Source organism: Sminthopsis crassicaudata, chromosome 5 (assembly GCF_048593235.1).
Source record: "Sminthopsis crassicaudata isolate SCR6 chromosome 5, ASM4859323v1, whole genome shotgun sequence".
Lineage (NCBI taxonomy): Eukaryota > Metazoa > Chordata > Mammalia > Dasyuromorphia > Dasyuridae > Sminthopsis > Sminthopsis crassicaudata.
The window spans coordinates 105,588,313-105,612,263 of NC_133621.1; the positions used below are offsets into that span (position 1 = coordinate 105,588,313).

At 33.8% G+C, this 23,951-nt stretch overlaps 1 protein-coding gene across 2 annotated transcripts in view; it reads right to left on the minus strand.

Moving 5' to 3' along the window:
- Positions 1–1,130: 1,130 nt before the first annotated feature.
- CHRM2 (cholinergic receptor muscarinic 2) overlaps positions 1,131–23,951 on the minus strand; it is a 197,406-nt gene continuing 174,585 nt past the window's right edge. For both annotated transcript variants that reach the window (XM_074267831.1, XM_074267832.1), the window contains one exon: positions 1,131–4,660. In XM_074267831.1, coding sequence (XP_074123932.1) covers positions 3,209–4,612 — 1,404 coding nt within the window. In that variant the 5' untranslated portion in view covers positions 4,613–4,660 and the 3' untranslated portion in view covers positions 1,131–3,208. The remainder of the gene's footprint in view (positions 4,661–23,951) is intronic.

The window sequence follows — 23,951 nt, forward strand, 5'->3', positions numbered from 1 at the left end:
TGGAGAGTAGCAGCCCTTAAAGATAATAGGTGAGGGTGAGTTTTCTTTAACAGGAAGAAATTTTGTCATTGTGGTTTAGAATATGGTAGATTTCTTTCTTCCTACTTTTAAACATTTCTACAAATAGATACACTAGATAAACTTTTTCAGATAGCTTGTTCCTATTTCTCTCCAAAGCTTTTTCATGGTTTCCAATCTAAACCACCTTTTTTCTGACTACATTTTGAGAAAATTCTCAATCTGTCACTAATTCTTTCATGAAATTCCTGGTAATCTCCCTGATAGCAAGGCTTTTTGTCTGAGCTCAAGAAGGCACAAATATCAACACCATATCTAAGAAATATAAATTTTGAACTACATGGGGCTTTAGAAATTTTTGTCATTTTGAATCAGAGACGGTAAGTGATTTTTTTCCAAGGTCACCCAGAGGAGAGATGTGGGGATGTGTTGTGGCATTTTAGATAATGAACTCAAAACTAAAAAAACTTGATTTTGGATCTTTTCTCTAATATTAATAGCCAAGTGATGTGTGAGTCAATATCTCTAAGTCTCACTTTCCTCAGATATATATAGAAAATAATAATATAATACATACATCAAGGGTTTTAAAAAGATACAAATGAGATAATGTAAATAAAGTGTGAGAGAAATGAAAGGTATTTATTAGTAAGTAACAATGTTTTTAAATGGAACCTTTAGCCAATCCAGCAATCTTTCTCCTGAACCACACTGCAGAAGGATCAAGAAGCATCTGAATTCAGCATGGGTTGTCAGCATATTTAATAGGTATCCAGAATCTTGCACGCACAATTTTTGAAAGCAAAACTACTCCCCACATTTTAGTTAATCAACCAAACTGGTTTTTGTTGTTGTTGTTGTTGTTGTTGCTCTCATTTGATTACAAAGGCCAATCTATTGGTTCATTTGTGTTTTAAAATTTTAATAAGTTATTAATATATAAATGTATATTACATATACATACATATCTTGAATAAACTGAAGCAGAGAATTAAAGTTTGACTTTGAAACATCATGATAATGTAAACTACACTAAGTAAATGTTTGCAACTACCCATATGAAACAGTGATTTTTTTTTTTTTTTTTAGTTTCAAGAAGAAAAAAAAGTTGATGTCAATGAAACAGGCAGTTACTTTGAAAAGTTTAATTTGGTCAAGCCATGAGATTGCTGTTTGTTGTTGTTAAAAAATAACAATTTGTGTATATAGTCAAAAGAGTCTCAAAGGTAAGTCTTTGTATTTCATCTGGGTGTCCTTTGTTATACAGAAATGATTCACCATCATCCTATTAGGACTTGTGGTTATCATTGATGAACTCAAAGAAATTCAGCAAAATTCAACTACATATATATAATATGCACATGTGTATATCTTAAAATAGAAACTCCTCTGCAATTTAAAAGTCTATCCTTACAAAGTTTGGTTTGAAAAACTATCATATATGAAGTGAGGAAATAGTTGGGGGTTAAGGTCATAGTATACTAACAATGTCAGCATAAAGATAAATATATTTGGATTAGCATCCAGCAATTTTAATGAGAGGGATCCTATGTGTAGAAACTGTTCAATAAACCTTCTGCTGTGACTTTGTTTCTGTCAGAAACTATGAGCATAGTGAGAAGATAAAATAGGAAAATACATCTTACATTTAATTATTAAATAATTCTGAGTTTACCCTGTCCTTAGTTTGATTGTAATCTATATTATCAATACAAATATTATAGTTATTGTTTGAATAGGAAGATCGGGTAACTGGGCTAACAATGTAGAAGTTATTGGAGATTTGGTGCATGTTTAGCATGATATTTAGGGGGCTAGAATGAAATTTGTCTTTTTTTTTCAATTCTATAGGATGTATCAAAATATCTATCTCACTCTGTGTTTTCATTGAATGAATAGATATTTCAATTTTATTTAATGTGCTCTCAGACATTAACAGATAAGAAGAACTTTAGAAATGATTTATTCTTGGTTTAGATCCAGGAGAGATTTCAGGTTACCATGTTAATATAGTTTAGGAAGAAATGGAATCTTCTTCATGAGTGACATAAACCAAGAAGTCATCTTTTTATAGATTAAGATTTCTCATGTTAGGCAGATCCTGAACAGGATGTTTATTTCTATTGGAAATAGTCTTCTCTATTCTCAATTTTTCCTATCTATTTCCTCATTTCTAAAATGATCTGGTCTCTTTTTGGGACTTCAAACCAAACTGCCTGGTGACTAATTTGATGAAACTGTTCATTTTGCAGATGGCTTTGATTCTCCATCCCTGCCTTATATAGGTGGGTTTTTTTTATTAGAAGCTAATCAAGATGAAATTCAGCTCAATATAGATATTACACATAAGAGTTAAAAAAAAAATTAAAGTTCTGTTGACTCTTACCTCAAGAGAGTCCAAAAGGTACAATAAGTAGCAGGGAATCCCCATATTCATGCCCATGCTTGTGTAGCTAAGCTCAATGAAAATTTTGTGGGGGCATTCTTTATTGGGATAGAGATACAATCTAAGGGAGAATAAAGCAACACAGTACTCTGATGACACAGCAATTTAAAGCAGACTTTGGTTTCCTTCTTTTTTAGCTTCCTTTTGGAGAAGTGAAAGATGTTGGGATGGATAAATGCACATATTTTACATCAGTTTTCCATATAAGACCCTGAAAAAGCCCCTGCATCAGCTTGATGCTTTGAAGATCATCTGTACAATATGATGTCACTATCCATTGTCTTTCCTTTCTACTTATGAATATATTATTTATATATTCAGTGTCTAATTTCCAATAAAAGTCATTATATATTGTATATTATCTTCAAACACACAGAAACAAATAATCCAAATCAAATTTAAAAAGATATTTGATTGCTATTATATAGTAACAGACAAAACTATAGACACAAAAGCCCTTCTGTGTGATGCTGTCAGGAAACAGGGGACATTGCCTTAAATCCATGTCTTCCATTGGCTCCTTCCCTTTCCTCGTTGTTTTTGGATTGCAAAGACTTTTTAAAATGCAATTCTGCAAGTGGGAAGCAGAGGCCCTATTATGAATGTCTTCACTGCTTTCCTTGATTGTACATTTCATACTAATCATGTAAAGTGCTATGGCATAGTTTTAAAAATTGGGAATTAGTTTCCTCCTCTAACCTCTTGACTAATGCCTTAGTTTCCCTCTCTCATCTTCGATCCTTTTTACCTTGTGGCTCCTATGTTCTTGTAATTACACATGAGAAGATGTTTGAAAGTTTTCTTGAAGGTGGCATTGCACAGAGCATAGCAAGCAGGATTGATAGTGCTGTTGATGTAACATAGCCAGTAGCCAATTGTCCATACTGTATTGGGAACACAGGTTGCACAGAAGGTATTTATAAGCACCATGACATTGTATGGGGTCCAGGTGACGATGAAAGCCAATAGGATAGCCAAGATAGTCCTGGTCACTTTCTTTTCTCTGGAAGGAGGAGGTTTCTTTTTTGCCGGCTGCTTAGTCATCTTCACAATCTTGCGGGCAACAATATTTTGCTTATCATCCCCACTCTGTCCTGAAGGACCAACAATCTCTACAGTGGTATTAGTGGGAGCACAGCAGTCACCTTTCTGTGTCTTGGTGACAATTTTGATGCATGTCAGCTTGGAATTTTCTTCTTTGGAATGACCCTGGGAGGTGGAAACTGTATTTTCCTCTCTGGTTATATCATCTTCTTTAATGTTAGAAGCCATAGCACTGACAGAGGTGGAATCATTGGAACTCTCTTTCTCCTCGCCTTGAATACAGTTTTCGGTCACTGCATCTCTAGTGGCTTTGCCGTTCTGGATTTTGTTATGCTCCAGCCCATCATCATTGGTGGGGATGTTGTTGTTGTTTGGCTTCACAATTCTACCTTGGACAAGACTAGGAGAGACTGGATCCTGATTTGGCACAGCTTCTTTTTTGTCCTTTTTGATCCTGCTCTTGCTGGCTCGGGATATGTGCCAGTACAAGACTGACATGATGATCACAGGTAAGTAGAAGGCGGCAATGGCTGTGCCAAATGTGACAGCAGCATTGGAGAAAAATTGAATGTAGCATTCTCCATCCTTCACAGTCCTTACGCCTACAATGAACTGCCAGAAGAGAATGGCAGGTGCCCACAGTACGAAGGAGAGGACCCAGGCAGCTGCAATCATCATGCCTGCCATTTTGGTGGTCCTCTTGACAGGATAGGTTAGTGGTTTGGTGACACAAAAGTATCTGTCAAAGCTGATGATGAGTAGGTTCATAACAGAGGCATTGCTGACAACATAGTCCAAAGCTAGCCAAAGGTCGCACACCACAGGCCCCAAGGGCCAGTAGCCAATCACAGTGTAGAGAGTGTATAAGTTCATGGAGAAGGCGCCTATGATAAGGTCAGCACAGGCCAAGCTGAACAAAAAATAGTTGTTAACAGTCTGGAGGTGGCGATTGACTTTAATGGAGACCATGACCAAGATATTTCCAATGGTGGTGACCAAACTGAGTGATCCTGCTACCAGTACAATGAATATCACTTCTACTGTTTTGTATGGGCTTGCCAGAACCATTTCATTGGTGGAATTAGGGCTTGTTGAATTATTCATTTTGGGTTTCTCTGGTAAGGATCCAGGTGCCTAATTGACCATTTAAACCTGTAGGAAAATGGGGGGGAAAGAATAGATATCATGAAAAAGAGATTTTAATTTCTATAGACAGATATTTTCCCCCTTTCCCCATCCTTGCTTCTTCTCTCACCTCCCAACATGTGCTATATAAAAAAATAAAATAAAAGGGAAAGATTTTAATATAGGAAATGGCCAATTCATCAATTCAACTCAGTTAACCACATTATTGATAAGAAATTATAATAGGTGCTGAGAATTCAAACATGAAAACAAAACAGGACTTACCTTATGTTCTATTTCGTGGAGATTGGAGAGGGGCATATAACATTCAAAAGTAAACTTAATACTACGTAATTTCAAAAGAGAGAAAGTACTCATACTTGTAGAAGTCAGAAAATACATTATGTTGGGGGTAAAGTTTGTTATGGCCTTTTAATAAAACTAGGAAAACTGAGTTATAGTTGAGAAAGAGAAAGGGGGAAGCACTTGAGTAAAGCCAGAGGAAAGACATCTAACAAGCAAGTACAACTACAATGGAAATATGTGAAAGGGGAATAAGGCTTATATGATTGATAAATTGGGATATAGAGTTGGAATCAGATTAAGGGCTTTAAATTTTAAGCTAATGGGAAATAAGAATAACAGAGAAGTTTCTTTGAGTCTTATGGATTATTGGCTCAAATGCTGAAGATGAGTATAGTTCTAGGTAAAGAAATAGCAATCCAAATCACTGATACTATATAGAAGAAAAAAATCAAATGAAGGTAGCTCTTGGAGAAGTTGAATTATAAGGTCATTGTAATCACTCTGTTAGCTTGTTCACAACTTTAGCAGAAAAAAAAAATAGTGGAACAAATACTAGGAGAAAAGTTTCCTAGATATCTTGAGATTTACAGAATGAAAAAATGAAAAGATGACAGTAATAAAAGATAAGGCAGTATAATGGTAGCATTCTTTCCATTAATTTTAAGTTCTACTTGAATAGGTCCATAATACCTTTCTTCTATATAATTCTTGGCATTCTGTTGTAATAATAATTCAGTTTTAATTGACTTTCATCTGAAATTTGTCATCTACAGTGAAATGTGCTTAAAAGATGATCCATGGGCTGGATATCTTGCTGAGCCACTGAAACTTAATCACCATAAACTTCCTTTGACTGAATCACGTGTTAACCTTTAATCTAAAAGGTTTTGTTTTTGGAAATTTTCTTTGGGGATTAATGCATAAGCTGTAATTAAACTTAGAATCATAGAATTCTAATGCTAGAGGGACCTTGGAGATTATCCAGTCCAAACATCTCATTTTACAGAGGAGAAGTCGGAGGCGCAAAGAATAACACTGTTAGTATGCTTTACAATTTTCAAAGCTCTTTTACATCAATTATTACATTTGATCCTCAAAGTTACCTTGGAAGGTGGGAAGAGCTGCTATTCTTCTGCTTTTTTTTGTTAAGTTTAGAAATTGAAGCTTAGAAAAGTTAATTAACTTGAACAAAGTCACACACTTAGTAAAACACAGAGCAAGGACCAGATCTTATGTTTTTTTGACATGCAATGTTCTCTTTCCTTCATCATGCTGTGTTCCTGCTTCTTTGAAGGAACTTAATTAGTCTAAAAATGAGTATATGTCAGTGTTGGGAACCTGGCTATTAATGAGATATAATAAGAGGAACTGGAATGATTCCTTTGTAAGGCATTATATCAAAAACATGTAGTAGATTTAGTAATAATTTACATAATTGCTTAGTTTTATCTTCATTGGATTGTTATATAAAATACTTAGAAACATTAATGCTGTGTGGAAAATGATGAAAAAATTCTTTTAGAAACAATTCTAATATGTGAATGTTATGATTTTGTTTTGTCTTCATGTGAATTGAAAGCAATATACATTCTGCTAGGGATAAAAAAAATGGCTTCTCTTCTTTTTCAAATCCTCTCCATCTTATTTATGAATTAGTAGAAGTTATCACTTCCCTTTTGATCTTACAATTCAGTGAATGAAAGAATGATAAGAACAACATTAATAAGATCAACTAACATAAAGATAAAGTGGAGCTGGAAAACTCCCAAAGATCTATTTGTGTGTATATGTATATATATATATATATATATATATATATATATATATATATATTTACAGAGAGAGAGGGAGAGAGAAAGAGAGAGAGAGTATATGTGAGTACTCACATATACATGTTTGTATTTATCCCTTTCGTGTTTTGTGTTCTCAATGAATAAGAAAATGTCCCATATTATTAATTTTTATTATTATCAATTTTATTATTAATTTAGGATTTGGGGTAAACCAGTAGGCAGAATTTTAATATTGTCATATTCTATCAACAATTTATTTTCTAAGTGGTGATGGCTGGATAATCTGATCAAGAAATTGTTCTCTGGTAGAATTATGGAATATCCCATTTGAAAAGAAGCTCAGAGGTTATTTGGTCTTCTCTTAAGCAAATCAGTCTATTTTAACAACAACTATATGAAGAAAGTGTTTTAATAATGGCCACAATGGTGGTTGTTAGACATTGAATCAGGCTGGCAAGAAAAATATATTTTAGGTCAGGAAATAAGAAAGAGACAGCATGGTACAGTAGAAAGAGCCTTGGTTCTGCATCCTGCCTCTAATACTTAATTAGTTATATCTGTGATCATAAGTCAGTGACTATATTTCTCTGAACCTGGGTTTCCTTTATTATTAAATGTTTGTAAGACTTGTTACTAATTTCTATTACTTATAGTAAGGCTATTATTAGAAAAGTTCTTTGTTGGTACAGTATGCATACTTTACACTTAGGCAACTCTCAGGAGATTTAAGACTTAAGTCATATGTTTAGGACAAGCTTATTGGTATACATCCCAGGTTCAAAGGCTATTGCTAAATTTTTCAAAGGAATAATGTGTGGTAAATTTGTTTTTTCCCTTGTATACTATCTTAAAACAACAACTAGTTTTCATTTTCTCTTATGTACATTGCTCTATAATCTGATGTCTTTCCTCCCCATCAAATCTTTCTCTCTATAAATCTTATTCATAGACATCCTTCTTGTGTCTTTAGCATTCTGTTATCTTTATATAAATAGCCTATCTAATCAGTAAATATTTATTAACCACTGACTGTGTGTTAGATACTGAAGAATAGTCCTTGCCCTTAAGTCACTTACAATTGAATGGATGAGAGGACTGAGAGGAGTTAGAAAAGGCTTCCTCTAGAAAATGGGGTTTTATTTGGGACTTAAAGGAAGCCAGGAAAGCCAGTTATTCTGTATAACCTCATGATAACTGAAAAGATACAGATTTATCAATAGATATATTATTCATCTACATAGAACTCAATGCTTTTCCAAGCCAGCAACTGAAATCACCAATCTATTACTCTTTTGCCATTAAGTTGTCATCTACTGAAGCTCTGTCCTCTTCTACTTACTTTCTTTTCTTACTTCCATCCTTTCCTACTCTCACATTCCTCTTCAGGTTTCTTAGCAGCACTTTAGAGCACTGTTATTACTCAGACTGATTAGCACATCTTCAACTCTATCTTTAAATAGTTTTTCAATCTCTATTTTGCTAAAGCAAATTTGGGGCTTCTCAGACAAGTTTTTCAGCCCCTTGTCATAGCTCTCTTACATTTACATTTCTATCTATCCATCCATCTATCATTTATTTACTATTTATCTGAACTGTCCTGAACATAGAGGAAGATTATTACAACTCCCTTTATGTAGGAATCTCATGGGAATCACATAAAAATCTATGTGGTATTGCAATTAAAAGAAAATTTTGCATTAGTTAATCTTTTCAACTCAGTTTTGAACAAAGGGAGGAATTAAAATAATCATTACAATTCTGTAGCATTTTCCTATAGATATCATTTAGAAGTATTTAATCTTGTCCTATAATTGCTTTTGTACTGTAACAGTCATGATTCTTTGTCAATAAATTGTGTTTAGAATTCAGTTGGGTTTCAATGGGTCACTTTTAGAAATTCATCTCATCTTCTCTATTCTTGCCTCAAGGAACTTAACCGATCTTGTGGGATGATTGTGAACTCACCAGATCCAATGTCTTTAGACCACCAACTTTTCCTTCAAGAATTTCTTATTGGTTTTTATACACCTGGAGACAGATGGGCACTCTTTCCTCTTCTGTAGAAATGTATGACATTAAAAACTATCATGACTCTAAAAAAAATCTATGTGGTACCATTATAAAAGCATCCGATTAAGTACTGTGAGTTGCTTTAAAAATCAATCAATCACCACTACAAGAAAAGATGCTGCTTTTCATGGAAACTTTTCTTTACTGTGAATATAAAATGGGTAGGCAACAGGGTATTTTTAGAGTATCATGATCCCAACCTTTAGCCCAGTAGGTGTTGCATTTCCCCATCAAACAATCTGCCACATACCCAGAAATCACATTTTCCCAGGCCCAAGTGGTAACTTGATTGTTGGGCTTAAAAAATTGTCTATTCTTTTTTACTGTCTCCATTGAGCAATGCAGTACCCAATAAAGCACTAGAGTAATACAAAATGTTTTTATAATTTTTGTCTGCTTGAATGTAAGCCAAATCCTAATCTTTCTGAATGTAGAAGAAGCACTGAATATGAGTCTTTGCTTTGCCCTGATGGTCTACTCAATTGGAAGCTAATATAGTAGGTAGCTTGATTGCTAGCAAATATTGACTTATCTGGATTTTGCTTTCATTACCTGTAAAATGGATGTTTTAGACAAGATGGTTTTTAAGTCTTTTCTGGCTCATTCTATAATTTCAGGCTATCATGAATTCTTGCACAAACCATGTGACAACCCTGATCTATTTTGCATTTATTTTAAATGTGCATAATGAATTAGCTGGGAGAATTATTACCAGTATATTTCTAAAGTTCAATACACATAACCCTAAATACTGCTATATTAGGAAAAACATCTTAAAGCTTTCTTATATACAGAAACATTTTCAGCACACTCTTATTGCTTCTAGATTAAATTAAAAAAAAATCCTCGCTCTGAATTTTATAACTTTCTGTAATATAACTCCATCTCTACCTTAATAATAGTACACATCATTCACCTTCACCTATCTCTCAGACAACAGTTTATGGTAATATTAATATAATAATACCTAGCCTCAAATCTCTTTGTCTTTGCACAAGCGTCCCTTCTGTTTGGAAAGCTTTTTCTCTTTACCTCTGCCTCTTATAATTCCTGACATCCTCAAAAGCAAGGATCTGATGGGTACCTTTTACACAAAATCTTCCATGATCCTTCTAAAACAAAGGTTCTCAAACTATGGCCCACAGGCCAGATGCGGCCCTCTGAGGGTGTTTATGCAGCCTGCCAGGTTATGGCAAATGGGCTGAGGGGTGGAGACAGAGTGTGAGGTTTTGTTTTTACTGTAGTCTAGCCCTCCAACAGTCTGAGGGACAGTGAACTGGCCCCCTATTTAAAAAGTTTGAGGACCACTATATCTAGAACAACAATTTTTAGCCTAAATTCCACAGAATATAGATAGATAGAGATGGATAGATAGATAGATAGATAGATAGATAGATAGATAGATAGATAGATAGATAGATATAGATAGATCTATTTCAGAAGCTCTATTAACTTTTGGTTTCCTTCATAATCTTATACATTATATTTTATGAATTTAAAATATCATTCTGAGAAGAGGTACATAGATTTCAAAAACTACCCAAGAAGTCCATGAAGCCAATATTTTGCAAAAATTGCACTTCACAATTTATTAAATTGATTGGAATTATAATAGTAATATTTAAATACATTAATAATTGAATTAAGAACCTTCATGTTATCTTCCTATGACAAAGTGCTCCAATTACTATTCTAAGGTTTTTTTTTTGTTTTGTTTTGTTTTTTCCCTCCTCAACATAGATCATAGACACTAACTTCCTAGATCTATATCTACAGAAACTAATGTTTTTGGAGGCTACACATCATACCTAGGACACACAATTTGGGGAGGATATGGGAATAAACATTTGTAAAGGACTTATTGTGTGCAAGAAATTGTGTTGCTTTACAGATATCTTATTTCATCCTCTTAACAGCTCTGAGAAATGGGTGCTATTATTATCCCTATTTTACAGTTGAGAAAATTTAAGCAAAGAGAGGGTAAGTGATTTGCCTTGAGTCACACAGCTTGTAAGTATGTGAAGCTGGATTTGAACTCAGATTTTACTAACTCCAGGTCTATGCTGTCTCCACTATGCCAATTAAGTACATCAACTAGTACACAACATAAGTAAGATGAGAGCTTTGGTTTCCTAGTTCCCATTCCAATTCTTCTTTCTTTCCCAATAACTTGCCAACTACTCTATACCTTATGTTTATGTAGTACTTTGTAGAAACAATGTACTTTTGCTTACTTGACTTCACTTTATGCTCACAATATATGGGAAAAATGTATTCTTATCTCTTTTCTGAAGGGTTAAATGGAATATTGGGGAATAAAATGCTTTGGCAAAGGTCATATAATTATGCTAGGAAAAAGAATCAGGAATGGAACTCAAGGTTTTGTCAGTTCCATTCCATTGATCTTCCCATGTTGCTTTCCCCTCTAATTAGAATATAATTTAGAGACACAATATAATGCTATTCTTTTGGTCCCTTTTACACAGGCACAGCTTTAACTGTAAGTAGCTTTCTATTCCCAAATATCTCCTAACCAATTGTTCATGACTCAGTCCCTTTCTTATTGAGTCTGAAATTTTGATGTTTAGAATTATTTCCCCTAGGTTAGACAACAAAGGAAAGGACATTGTCTCTAGGTCGCAATTTATTGCTTTTGACCAAAATCAGTTGTGTGATTTACAGAGGAAGTTGAAGAGAGAGAATGAGTTTCTGAGGATGAAAATCTGTGACACTTCAGAGGCATAATCATTCCATAAAGAAATCAGGTAACAAGCATCTTACTGGGTTGATTTCATGCTAGAGTAGAAAATCACTTTGACCATGAATCTTGAAGCAGCTGTTACCAACTTTATTGTTGTAATAGTAATTTACCTTTTCCAGAACTGATCTTAGAAAATAGCTACTAATATTAACTGCCCTCTTCTCAGAACTGTTTTTTGAGGGCCTAGATGAAAATTGGAAAGATAAATCCCTTTTAGATACCTGCAAGCACTGTCTAAAGAAAGCACTAATTAAAATCCACATGTTATCTGCAAGTTCTTTAACATATTTAAGAATATCAGATTAACACCTTGAAATTTTAATTCTAAGTAGTTTAGAAACAAGATGGGGCAGTTTAGTGTTACAGTGGACAGAGTACCTGGCCTGAAGTCAGGAGTACTCATCTCCATGAGTTCAAATCCAGCTTTAGAAAGTTATTAATTGTGTGAGATTGAAGAAGTCATTTAACTTTGGCTTCACTTCCTTATCTGTAAAATGATCTGCAGAAGGAAATGGCAAACCACTATAGTGTCTCTGTTAAGAAAATCCCAAATTGGAAGCAATCCCAAATTTCAGATACATCTGAAATGACTGACCACAACTACCAACAATAGAAAGGGACAGACAAGGAACAAATCTAATGAGGGAAAACAGGAGCCAGAAAGAGGGTATCATGAGTGATGAGCTATGTTGATTAAAGGAAGCAACAGCAAAGTGATAAAAACCCTCAAAGGAGAAACACATGAAAAGTCAAATATTCACTTCATCAAGTTATTCTCCTAAAGCAGCAGGGAGGTCATGGAACCAATTTAGAGATGAGGTCAACTTGAAATATCTTCTATTGACATTTATAAAACACTTGCTCCATTTGATCATTTTAGTACCTAGAAGTTCAATTTAACTATCTGCAATGAAAAAAAGTGGATAAAATTGTTACTTGGATAGACTTTGATAGTCTTTGAATCTTACTCTTTACATCTTTTGGTTTGAATATTTCTTAATGATTTTAATATAACATGTTGCTTTATAGGAAAATAAGTGGGGAGGCGTATTTGATCTATTTCAAAATAAGATCATACTCAGGGGGCTTATTCCTTCAGGGTGCTTTACTATTTACTTAGGGTTGTTACATAAATTTAATATTATGTGCCCAAGAAAGAATATAATCAACTTCCAAAGGATTGTTAGTTTTCTATTTCTAATTTCTAATAAACAAAGGATGTTCTGCATAGTTAGTATAATTTTGAGGATAGATAACTTTTGATAATGGGAATAACTGGTTTTCAATAAACTGACCACTGATTTTCCACAAGACATGAAAGTATGAAAATTCAACTCAAATAAATGATTGTTTATTATTAAACATTTACAATGTGTCAGACACTGGAGAGACAGAGCAAAAAGAAATGTAAAATGTAAGAATGTAAAAAGCCCTGCCTTTAAAAAGTTTACATTCTACTTAGGTGGTAAGAATTGATAACTGAAGAAAAGAGCATAGTACTTGAAAGAAGAACTTGATCTCTGGGGAAAATTCAAAATTATTAGCAGCCAAGACAGAATAAGATTGAAATTTCTTCAGCTCTTGAAGGATGGATTGTATAATGATTTTATTGCTAGAATTTCATCCTCTAAAAATTATGAAAAGGGAGAAAGTCCTGTCTATGATAAAATATAGTTATTTTATTTTTAATAACAATATTTAGAAACAATCTATCTGCTCAGTTATTGGAGATTTAATAAATAATGATATAGTAATGTAATAGAATATGATGACATCATAAAAATGATAAATAGGAAAGACGTAAGAAAATATGGAAGGATTTCTGTCAAGTGAGACAAAAAGAAATGAAAACAAGTAATGCATATACATTGATTATAAAAGTATAAAAAATGAAATATGAAGAAAGGAAACAAAACAAAAATTGGTAGAGTTTCTGACAGTCCTGGAAGGGAGTGCAGAATGAAAATTTTTGAATTAATTTAAGTCTATTTTTTTTTTCAGTGCTGGGTGGAAGTAGGGGAATGGAGGTACCATGTAATAGTTGGCTTCTTATTTTTTAAGTTTAATAGATTATTTGTTGTTGAAGTTTATTAACCTTCTAATTAACTTTTTTTTTTAAAGAATAGGATGAAAAAAATTGTGTCTTGGTATTTGTAGTTACTACAATTTATGATTTATAGATATCCACTATCAATTTTATGAATCCCTTTCCCATTCCTGACTAACCAGTCCCTGGAAGGTGAAGGACTGAGGCTTGTTAACCTGCCTAAGAATCCTAAAGAGATTTGAATCACACCAGGTTAGAAAAAAAGTTTTTTAGTGCTTTCTCATGATTAGCAGTGAGGTTAGGAACATGAGTGGCTACTGCACTCCAATCTAGGCAAGATAAGGAGAAGAAAGAAAGAGAGGGGGAAAAAAGAACAAAAGAAAGAGAACAAGAGAACAATTTTTGAAAAAAAAAATTAAGAAGATTAACAAAGATTTCTAACAGAATCGCAGCATAATGGTGTAAACTGAACAGTATATTATGTAAATATTGGTAAAGAAGAAAGGAAAATTAAAAAACATGTGCCTAATGGCAGGGCATGATTGATAAGGAAGACAGAAACAGAAGTGACTGAGGTAGCATTCTTGGACCCAATTTCAAAATAAGTACAAATGAGGTAGGCAAAGGACTTCAACAGATCTTTGAATATGAAAAACACAAGGATTCTCCTAGTCTATATTAATACCTAAACACACACACTCTCCTCACAATCTGTGAAAAATAACACTTCTTATTGACACGGGAACAACCTCCCACTCTCCACATCTGCCAAGTTACCTATCTCTCAGTCTTTTTCTTCAAAATGATGCTCAAATATTCCATCCTTTGAGAAGACTTTTATGATCAAAAGAGAGAGTAGGTGGTAAGGGAATATAAATTTTTTTCCAGTAAATTCGACTATACTACACTCTCCTTTTACCACTTCACCTTTATGCTTATCTTCTTTTAGACTTGGTACTTGTTGCAAACACAACACATGCAAATTAATGGAAATAAGCCATTCAATTAATGGATTGAACAATAACGGAGAAGGAAATGGCAAATCATTCCAATATCCAGAAGATACCAAATGGGGTTACAAAGAGTTGGGCATAACTGAAGAAGAATAGCAAAAAAAATCAATTAAACTTTTTTTTCAACAAATATTTTAAGTGCCTCCTCTATGCCAAGCATTGTACTAAGGGGAACAAACCAAAAAGAAAAAAAAAAAAAAGCCAAAGACTTTATCTTCCATTAAATAGCTTATATTTTAATAGAAGACACAGCAGCAAATTAAAAAAACAAAAAACAAAAAAATATACAAACAAGTTGTATACTATAAACAGGAAATAATTAAGAATAGGAAGGCACTAGAATTTAGATGACTTAGGAAAAATATTGTGTAGAAGATAGAGTTTTAGTTGGGACTTAAAGGAAGTCAGAGAAACCAGTTGCCAGAGATGTGAAGAGAATTCCAGGCGTGGGAAAATGGTCAAAGAAAATGGAGTGGAAGAAAAAAAGAGTGGAAAGCTGTAATATATTGTACATGGAACAGACAATATTTCTATGGAAGTAAGCTATAAGAAGACTTCAAAGGTAGAAAGGGGAAAAATTAGAAAGGGCTTTTAATGTCAAACTGAGGATTTTTTTTTTATTTGACTCTGGAGGCAATATAAAGTCACTCGAATTTAATTAGTAGAAGGAATGACAAAGGTAGGATCTTAGAGGATAGTGGTATCTTTAATACTACCAGAAAAGTTAGGAATGAAGGGAACAGAATAAGGGGAAAGAGAACAAATTCCATTTTGGACATGTTGAATTTAAGATGTCTACTGGACAACTAGTTAAGATCTCTGAAAGTCAATTAAGAAGAAAAAATTGGAGGTCAACTAAGAGGGTACATTTTATTAAAGCAGGGTCTATAATATTTGTTTTTTTATGTATCTTAAACTTTCAACAAAATTCATTGAGATATTTCAAAATATTTATAGAATCATTAAATTTGAAATATAGAAAGAACCTTAGCAGATATTTAGACCATGGAAACCAGAATAGTATACTATACAGTAATTATTATTATGCCATATAGTAATTGTACTATATGCCCTATAGGTGGTAATCTAGTATCTACTTGAAAACCACTAATGAGGAAAAACTGAGAGATCTCTGTGACAGCTCATTCAATGGTAGAACAGTTATAATTGTTTAAAAGTTCTTTTTACCACCAAAATGGATTTTGCTTTTTGTAATTTCCATAATCTATTAAATAAACAGGTAGGAGAAGAAGGAGAAGGAAAAGGAGAAGAAAGAGGAGGAAAAGGAGAAGAGAAGGAAGAAGAGAAGAAGGATGGGGAGAAGGGATAAGAAGAAGAGGAAGAAAGAAGAGGAAGAGGAGAAAGAAAGGAAAGAAAGAAATATCATCATCCAGTAGGCAAGTCCTAGTACTGAGTCCTTCTGAATTTCTAAGATGATGCACAGTAACAATAACAATACAGTGCCTGCATTGGAAGGCTTCTTGGCTTGACAGGGCTTTTAACAGTTTTGCTCCCATATCCTATTTTTAGAATTTTTCATGATAAATAATAGGGTAAGACTTTGAATGAAGTAATATTTCATTTAGAGAGAAGCCCACTGTTTAAATATCATTAGACTTTCAAAAATTACCAGGGTAAATCCATAGCATTTACATGAAGACAAGGAGTGAAGGGGGAAAATAAAAGTAATCTTTAGCAATGGGAGTTGTTTTAAATAGTTCAGCTTGTAATTTTTAAAAAATATATTTTTAATGTAGGTTTGAGTAAATCTTTGTTTCTTTAATAACTTGTGATATGGTGAATTTGTGATTTTTTTTTCTCTCCCTCCTTTCCTCCATTTGGCTTGTGTATGGTTTAATTAAAATTTGATCATTTAAGGCTTTGAATAAAGTAACCTGAATAAAATGTGCACAAAATTGAGGGTCACTATGACTTTGAAAGATTTCCCTTGAGGAAAGTTATCTTAGTGTGTCTTGGTGATTTTAGAACACATGCTCATCTTGGAAGGTAAAGAAGCTTCGTTCAGTTATCCCTCTAAGCCAAACAAACTGTAGATCTCATCCAAAGAACAATAATGACAGCAATAATGTCTGTAGCATTTCCTCACAGGTTCTTGTAAGGATCAAATAAAATAATACATTTGAAGTTCCATATAGGAATGCTGATTATTTTTATTAGGCATAGTGTATGGGAAAACAGGATCAGATAGATTAATGCCTGGCACAAGGTAATACAGTAAATAACTGGACCTCAAACTCAGATCTTTTGCCTTACTGGCTATTAGTCTGTCATTCTCTTTGATTTTAACACTTGTGAAATTTTCTTCTCATCTTAACATTTGCTGCTGTATATCTCTGGCTCTTATGTATATAGGTTTAAATATATAAATGTCTGTATGAATGTATAGGTATATGTGGTCATGTGCATATATAGACATAGATGTATGCATATATGAATGTGTGTGTTTATATTTTAAATGGGGATGTCTCATTAATCCCTTTTAAGAAAATAGGTATGGGGTAGAAGCAAGATGGTAAAGAAGACACACATGTCATTTTAAGCTCCTCTTCTACCCTCACTACTAATTACCAAATTCAGCCTCAGAAATAGTGCTTGACTGGTAAAATCCACAGCTATTGGGAGTACAACAAATTACCAGCCAAAGATAATCTGGAAGACAACCAGAAATGGTTTGTCCTGATTGATGGGAGCAGGCTAGCAACCTGACCAGACCCAGGCAGGGGTGGTCATTGTGGGTGGAGAATTTGCAGGGAGGACTCTACCACAGGTTGGCTGCTCTGCTTTGGTTGCAAAGCAGTACATCAGCAGAGAAGTAACACAAATGTCAAAGGTAGAGTATACTCCAAGAAACACCAGAATCTAACAGGACCTGACTACACCTATCCAACACTGGAAGTGACTCAGCACAAACCACAGCACAGCAGTGTAGCCCCAATCTGTAGTGGGGCTTTTGCCTGGGCTAGCCACAAATCTGCACCACAGGGGAATTTGGGGGGGGGGGGGACTCTTCACTGAGCAATAGAACTTCAAATAGCACAACTGTACTTCCCAGGACAGACACACTTCCAGTGGGGGGCTCTTCCCAGGACACTTCCACAGCTCGGCCATTCTTAGCAGCCTAAGGGCTGTTAAAAAAAAAATGAATAAAAAAGCCAAGCATACACTAACCATAGATAGCTTCTGTAGAGAAAGAGAGAAGGTTTTCAATCCTGAGGAGACTAATAGCAGACAGTCTCCAGACAAAACCCCAAAAGGGAATTTAATCTGATCCCCATAACACAAGGCTCAACTAGAAGAAATTATAAAAGATCTTAAAAGAGAGCTAGAAGAAAAAGAGGGAAAGGAAAGAAAGCTCTGCAAGAGAGTACGGAAAAGGCATATAATTCACTTAAAGAAAAATTTGATAAAGTGGAAAAAGAAGACAACTTCCTGAAATGTGAATTGGAAAAGATAAAGAACTCAAGGGAAACAGAATTAGTGAATTGGAAGTGATAAAGTTCTCGTTATCAAACTGTGCATACCCTTTGATCCAGAAGGGCTACTACTGGGCTTATATCCCAAAGAAATACTAAAGAGGGGAAAGGGACTTGTGTGTGCCAAAATGTTTGTGGCAGCCCTTTTCGTAGTGGCTACAAACTGGAAGATGAATGGATGTCCATCAATTGGAGAATGGTTGGGTAAATTATGGTATATGAAGGCTATGGAATATTATTGCTCTGTAAGAAATGACCAGCAGGATGAATTCAGAAAGGCTTGGAGAGATTTGCATGAATTGATGCTGAGTGAAATGAGCAGAACTAGAAGATCACTATACACTTCAACAACAATACTGTATGAAGATGTATTCTGATGGAAGTGGATATCTTCAACATAAAGAAGATCCAATTCACTTCCAGCTGATCAGTGATGGACAGAAACAACTACACCCAGAGAAGGAACACTGGGAATTGAATGTAAAATATTAGCACTACTGTCTATCTACCCAGGTAACTTATACCTTTGGAATCCAATACTTAATGTGCAACAAGAAAATTGGATTTACACACATATATTATATCTAAGTTATACTGTTAAAAAAAAAAAAAAGGAAATGATAAAGTTCTCCCAAGAAAGTAGGATTTAAGAAATGGAAAAAGAAAATAACTCAGTAAAAAAAATTAGTGAAATGGAAAAAAATTCCATAGAGCAAAAGAATTCATTTAAAAACTCAAATGGACATAGACAAAAAGAAGTAAAAAAGAGACATCAAGAATCATTCAAGCAAAATTTAAAAAAAAGAAAGAAAGAAAAGAAAAAAGATAAATATCTACTTGGAAAAACAATAGATCTGGAAAATAGATCTAGGAAAAATAATTTGAGGATTATTGGACTTCCTGAAAATTAAGATAAAAAAAGAGCCTAGATATTATTATACAGGAAATTATCAAAGAGAACTACCCAGATAATAGAATCAGAAAGTAAAATAGGCATTGAAAGAATTCATCAAACACCTTCTGAAAGGTGTTTATTTTAGGGATAATAAACTCAAGGAATATTGTGACTAAATTTCAGAACTATCAGACTAAGGAAAAAATATTACAAGCAGCCAGAAAAAAACAATTCAAATACTGAAGAGCCATAATAAAGATCACTCAGGATCTAGCTGCTTCCACATTAAAAGATTGAAGGGCCTGGAATCTGATATCCTGAAAGGCAAAAAAACTTGGAATGCAGCCAAGAATAATTCATATGGAAGAGCAAAAGGTCGAGAATTTTAAGGGAAGTAATGAAAAAAAAAAATTAAATGAAGGTGGTCTAGCTGTACCTGATCTAGAACTGTATTATAAAGCAACAGTCACCAAAACCATTTGGTATTGGCTAAGAAATAGACTAGTTGATCAGTGGCATAGGTTAGGTTCATAGGGCAAGATAGTGAATAAAAATAGCAATCTAATCTTTGACAAACCCAAAGATCCCAAATTTTGGGATAAGAATTCATTATTTGACAAAAACTGCTGGGAAAACTGGAAATTAGTATGGCAGAAACTAGGCATGGACCCACATTTAACACCACATACTAAGATTAGATCAAAATAAGTCCAAGATTTAGGCATAAAGAACAAAATCATAAATAAATTGGAGGAACATGGAATGGTTTACCTCTCAGACTTGTGGAGGAGGAAGGAGTTTGTGTCCAGGGGAGAACTAGAGACCATTATTGATCACAAAATAGAAAATTTTGATTAAGCCAAATTAAAAAGTTTCTGCACAAACAAAACTAATGCAAACAAGTTTAGAAGGGAAGTAACAAATTGGGAAAACATTTTACAGTTAAAGGTTCTGATAAAGGCCTCATCTCCAAAATATACAGAGAATTGACTTTAATTTATAAGAAATCAAGCCATTCTCCAATTGATAAATGGTCAAAGGATATGAATAGACAATTTTCAGATGATGAAATTAAAACTATTTCCACTCATATGAAAGAGTGTTCCAAATCACTATTAATCAGAGAAATGCAAATTAAGACAACTCTGAGATATCATTACACATCTGTCAGATTGGCTAAGATGACAGAAACAAATAACGATGAATGTTGGAGGGGATGTGGAAAAATTGATGCATTATTGGTGGAGTTGTGAAAAATCCAACCATTTGGGAGAACAATCTGGAATTATGCCCAAAAAGTTATCAAAATGTGCATACCCTTTGACTCAGCAGTGCTACTACTGAGCTTATATCCCAAGGAAATATTAAAAAAGGGAAAGGGACCTGTATGTGCCAAAATGTTCGTGGCAGCCCTTTTCATAGTGGCTAGAAACTGGAAAATGAATGGATGTCCATCAATTGGAGAATGGTTGGGTCAATTATGGTATATGAATGTTATGAAATATTATTGTTCTGTAAGAAGTGACCAATAGGAGGAATACAGAGAGGCTTGGAGAGACTTACATCAACTGATGCTGAGTGAAATGAGCAGAACTAGGAGATCATTATACACTTCAACAATATTACTGTATGAGGATGTATTCTGATGGAAGTGGATATCTTCAACATAGAGAAGAGCTAATCCAATTCCAATTGATCAATGATGGACAGAATCAGCTACATCCAGAAAAGGAACACTGGGAAATGAGTGTAAACTGTGAGCATTGTGTTTTGTTTTGTTTTGTTTTGTTTTTCTTCCCAGATAATTTTTACCTTCTGAATACAATCCTTCCTTTGCAACAACAACAAAATTCGGTTCTGCACATATATATTGTACCTAGGATATACTATAAGATATTTAATATGTATGTGAATGCCTGCTAACTAGGGGTTGAGGTGGAGGGAAGGAGGGGAAAAATTCGGAACAGAAGGGAGTACAAGGGATAATGTTGTAAAAAAAAAATTACCTATGCATATGTACTGTCAAAGAAAATGTTATAATTATAAAAATTAATTAAAAATATTTAAAAAGAATTAAAAAAAAAAAAAAAGAAATGTTTAGCATGAAAGGAAGGCTTACTGGAATAGACATTAACTATCCTCAAAATTTTGAAGAGCGATTTGGCTCTGGAGGGCAGAATTGAGGGATAAATGAATGGGAATTACAGTGTTAGATACTGGTTCAGTGGAAGGAAAAACTTTCTAAGAATTACAACTTCCAGACATATAAAGTCTGCCCTGAGGCGTAATGAACTCTATATCATTGAAAGTGTTCAAGGAGATCTGAAGACTTATCAGAGATGTTATAGAGGGCATGACTTCTTGAATTGAGAGATTGGTTGAGCTCAGCAGTCAGTGTCAGACTCATAGAAATGGATCCCTGCCAGACATATATTGACTTAGAAAACTATGGGTTAACATTATTTATATGTATTGTACTTTTGTTTATTTTGTTAAGCATTTCCTAATTACATTTAATCTGGAATCTGGTTTGGGCTGCATTTAGGAATTTGATACCGATGGACTAGATAATCACATTCCAAGTCAGATTCTGTGCTCCTAAATGTAATTGTAGAGATCAGTTTACAGAAGTTTAATAACTTTAATAAATCCCTCATCTCCATGTGAAAAATAAGCCCTCATCTATCCAAAGGCCAGGAGCTTGATGATCCCTTGAGACTTTTCTGAGTAAATGATTTAATATAAATATGTAATAGTTATGTAAATTTATGTAATTTATGTAATAGGAATAGACTAATGGGTAAAGCAACCTTGGATTCTTGTCCTTCTTTTGTCTTGTCCATTGACTTGTTATATCTTTGGGCAATTCAATTCAATTTAACAAGTAATTATTAAGTAATCATTACATGCAAAACACTATGTTTGTCAGTGAGGATTCTATAGAAAAGAATAAAATAGTTCCTGCTTTCAAGGAGTTTACTTTCTACTATAAAATAAAGTAAGTGCACTGAGATAAGTAAACATAAATAATTTGGGAGAAAAAGTATTAAGGAGAGGAGTGAATGTCAGAAGAAGAAATGAGATGCATCTTGAAAGGGTTTAATGCTTTCAAGAATTTGATTTAAGAAACAATGGCATTCAAGTATGGAGGACAGTGACTGCAAAGATGTGGAATTAGCAGGAGGAATATTGTTTATTAAAAACAAGAAGTAAATGAGATGACTGGTAACTAGAGTATATAAAAGGGGCAATATGAAATAAATAGGTCTGAAAAAAAATGAGTTAAAGCTAGATTGTGAAGGGATTTGAATAATTAACAAAGGAGTCGGTCTTTTTCCCTGAAACCAGTAGTGAAGCATTCAAGGTTCCTGAAAAGGATAGTAATGTGGTGAAAACATTCAACATCTCTCCAACATAATTTCCTTCTTGGTAAAATGAGAGATGAGAACTCATCTGAGTTTTGATTGATTCTAAGGTATCCTAATGTCCAAAGTTTAAAATTCTTTCTATGTTAGGTTTCATTAGTATTTATACCAGAGAATATTGAGGTGAAATGGAAGAAAAAGATAAATTTTATGCTTACTTTGTATAGTAATACTTACTATATTACAGGAATTTAACCAATTTTTCCCCCACAAGTATCTCATTTGATCCTCAAAATACTTAGACTTGAAAAAGGACTTCATGCTGCTAGTGACAGACATCAAAAATTCATCACCTGATAAGCTCTATATACAATAATTTTGTCATGGAGTAAAGGGATGGTTGGGATTCCCCATAACCATCCAGAGACTCTTTCATAATACACTTTGATATTGAGACTATGATCAGATTTCTAGTCACCTGAGGTTACCACCTCAAGGATATCTTTAATTTCTTTTCCCTTCATCCTCAGAAGTCAGTAAGATTTTTTTTTTTATTTTACAGTCACAATATCGTTCTTATCTGTTTATCTCTATTGAAATAGTCTGCTCTAGTTTAGAGCCCCATAACTTTTTCATATGAACTACTTTTAGTATTTGTCTCCTGGTTTCTGTTTCTTCTCTCCAATCTATTCTCCAAAGATATTCCAAATAAAATAGTCTTCTGTCTTCAGGAGCTTATGTTCTAATGAAGGAAGACTACACAAAAGGGATCTGAAAAGTAGAGGGAGTCAAGAATCCCAGTATGGAGGTCATAGTTTTGAAGTCCAGAAAGTTAGGAGCAAGGTCAGGAGTTAAAGAAAGACAGTCCCATCCACAAAATTGAGGATCCAAGAGAAACTCACCAATGAAAAAGGGACATTGTGAAGAGATATTCTAGAGTTACTAAACTTCAATGTCTGTTCCAAAATGAGAAGGTCCAGTGTGCTAAGGGAGGTTCTAGGATGAATCATGAATATAAGGAAGCATGGTTCCTTCACCCAACTTCTTATAATCCTTAGCTTCTTTCAAAGTTCAGTTCAGCTCAGGTGTCACCTCTTGGTGATTTCAAACCATGGTAGGAGTGTTCATTCCTATCCTCAGATGATCTAATTTCTGCCAAGTTATTTACATGTTATAAAGTGAGTAAATTCAAATTATAATGAAACTTATTTAAACTTTTCTTCTCTTATTTCTAGGGTAGATAATAAGGTTAAAATGTTATACTATGAAAACTTGAAAATAGAATCTGCTTTGTTTGTTAACTTTTTATCTCTATGACCTAGCATAGTATACTGCTTCTGGTGTTTGAATTCAAATGGCATAAAGTTGCTTATTTGGAGATAAAGTTAATTGACTAACAAAGAAATTAAACATTTGCCTTCTTATGCTAACTTAACCCATTACTTTTTCTTTTTTCCATGTAAATTGGGATTCCTTATATTTTCTGTTCATACTCATTATGATTCCATTCCTTTTCTTAGCCCTGAGCTCCCCCAATGCTTTTGCTACCTCTACTCTGATATTTATCAAGTCCT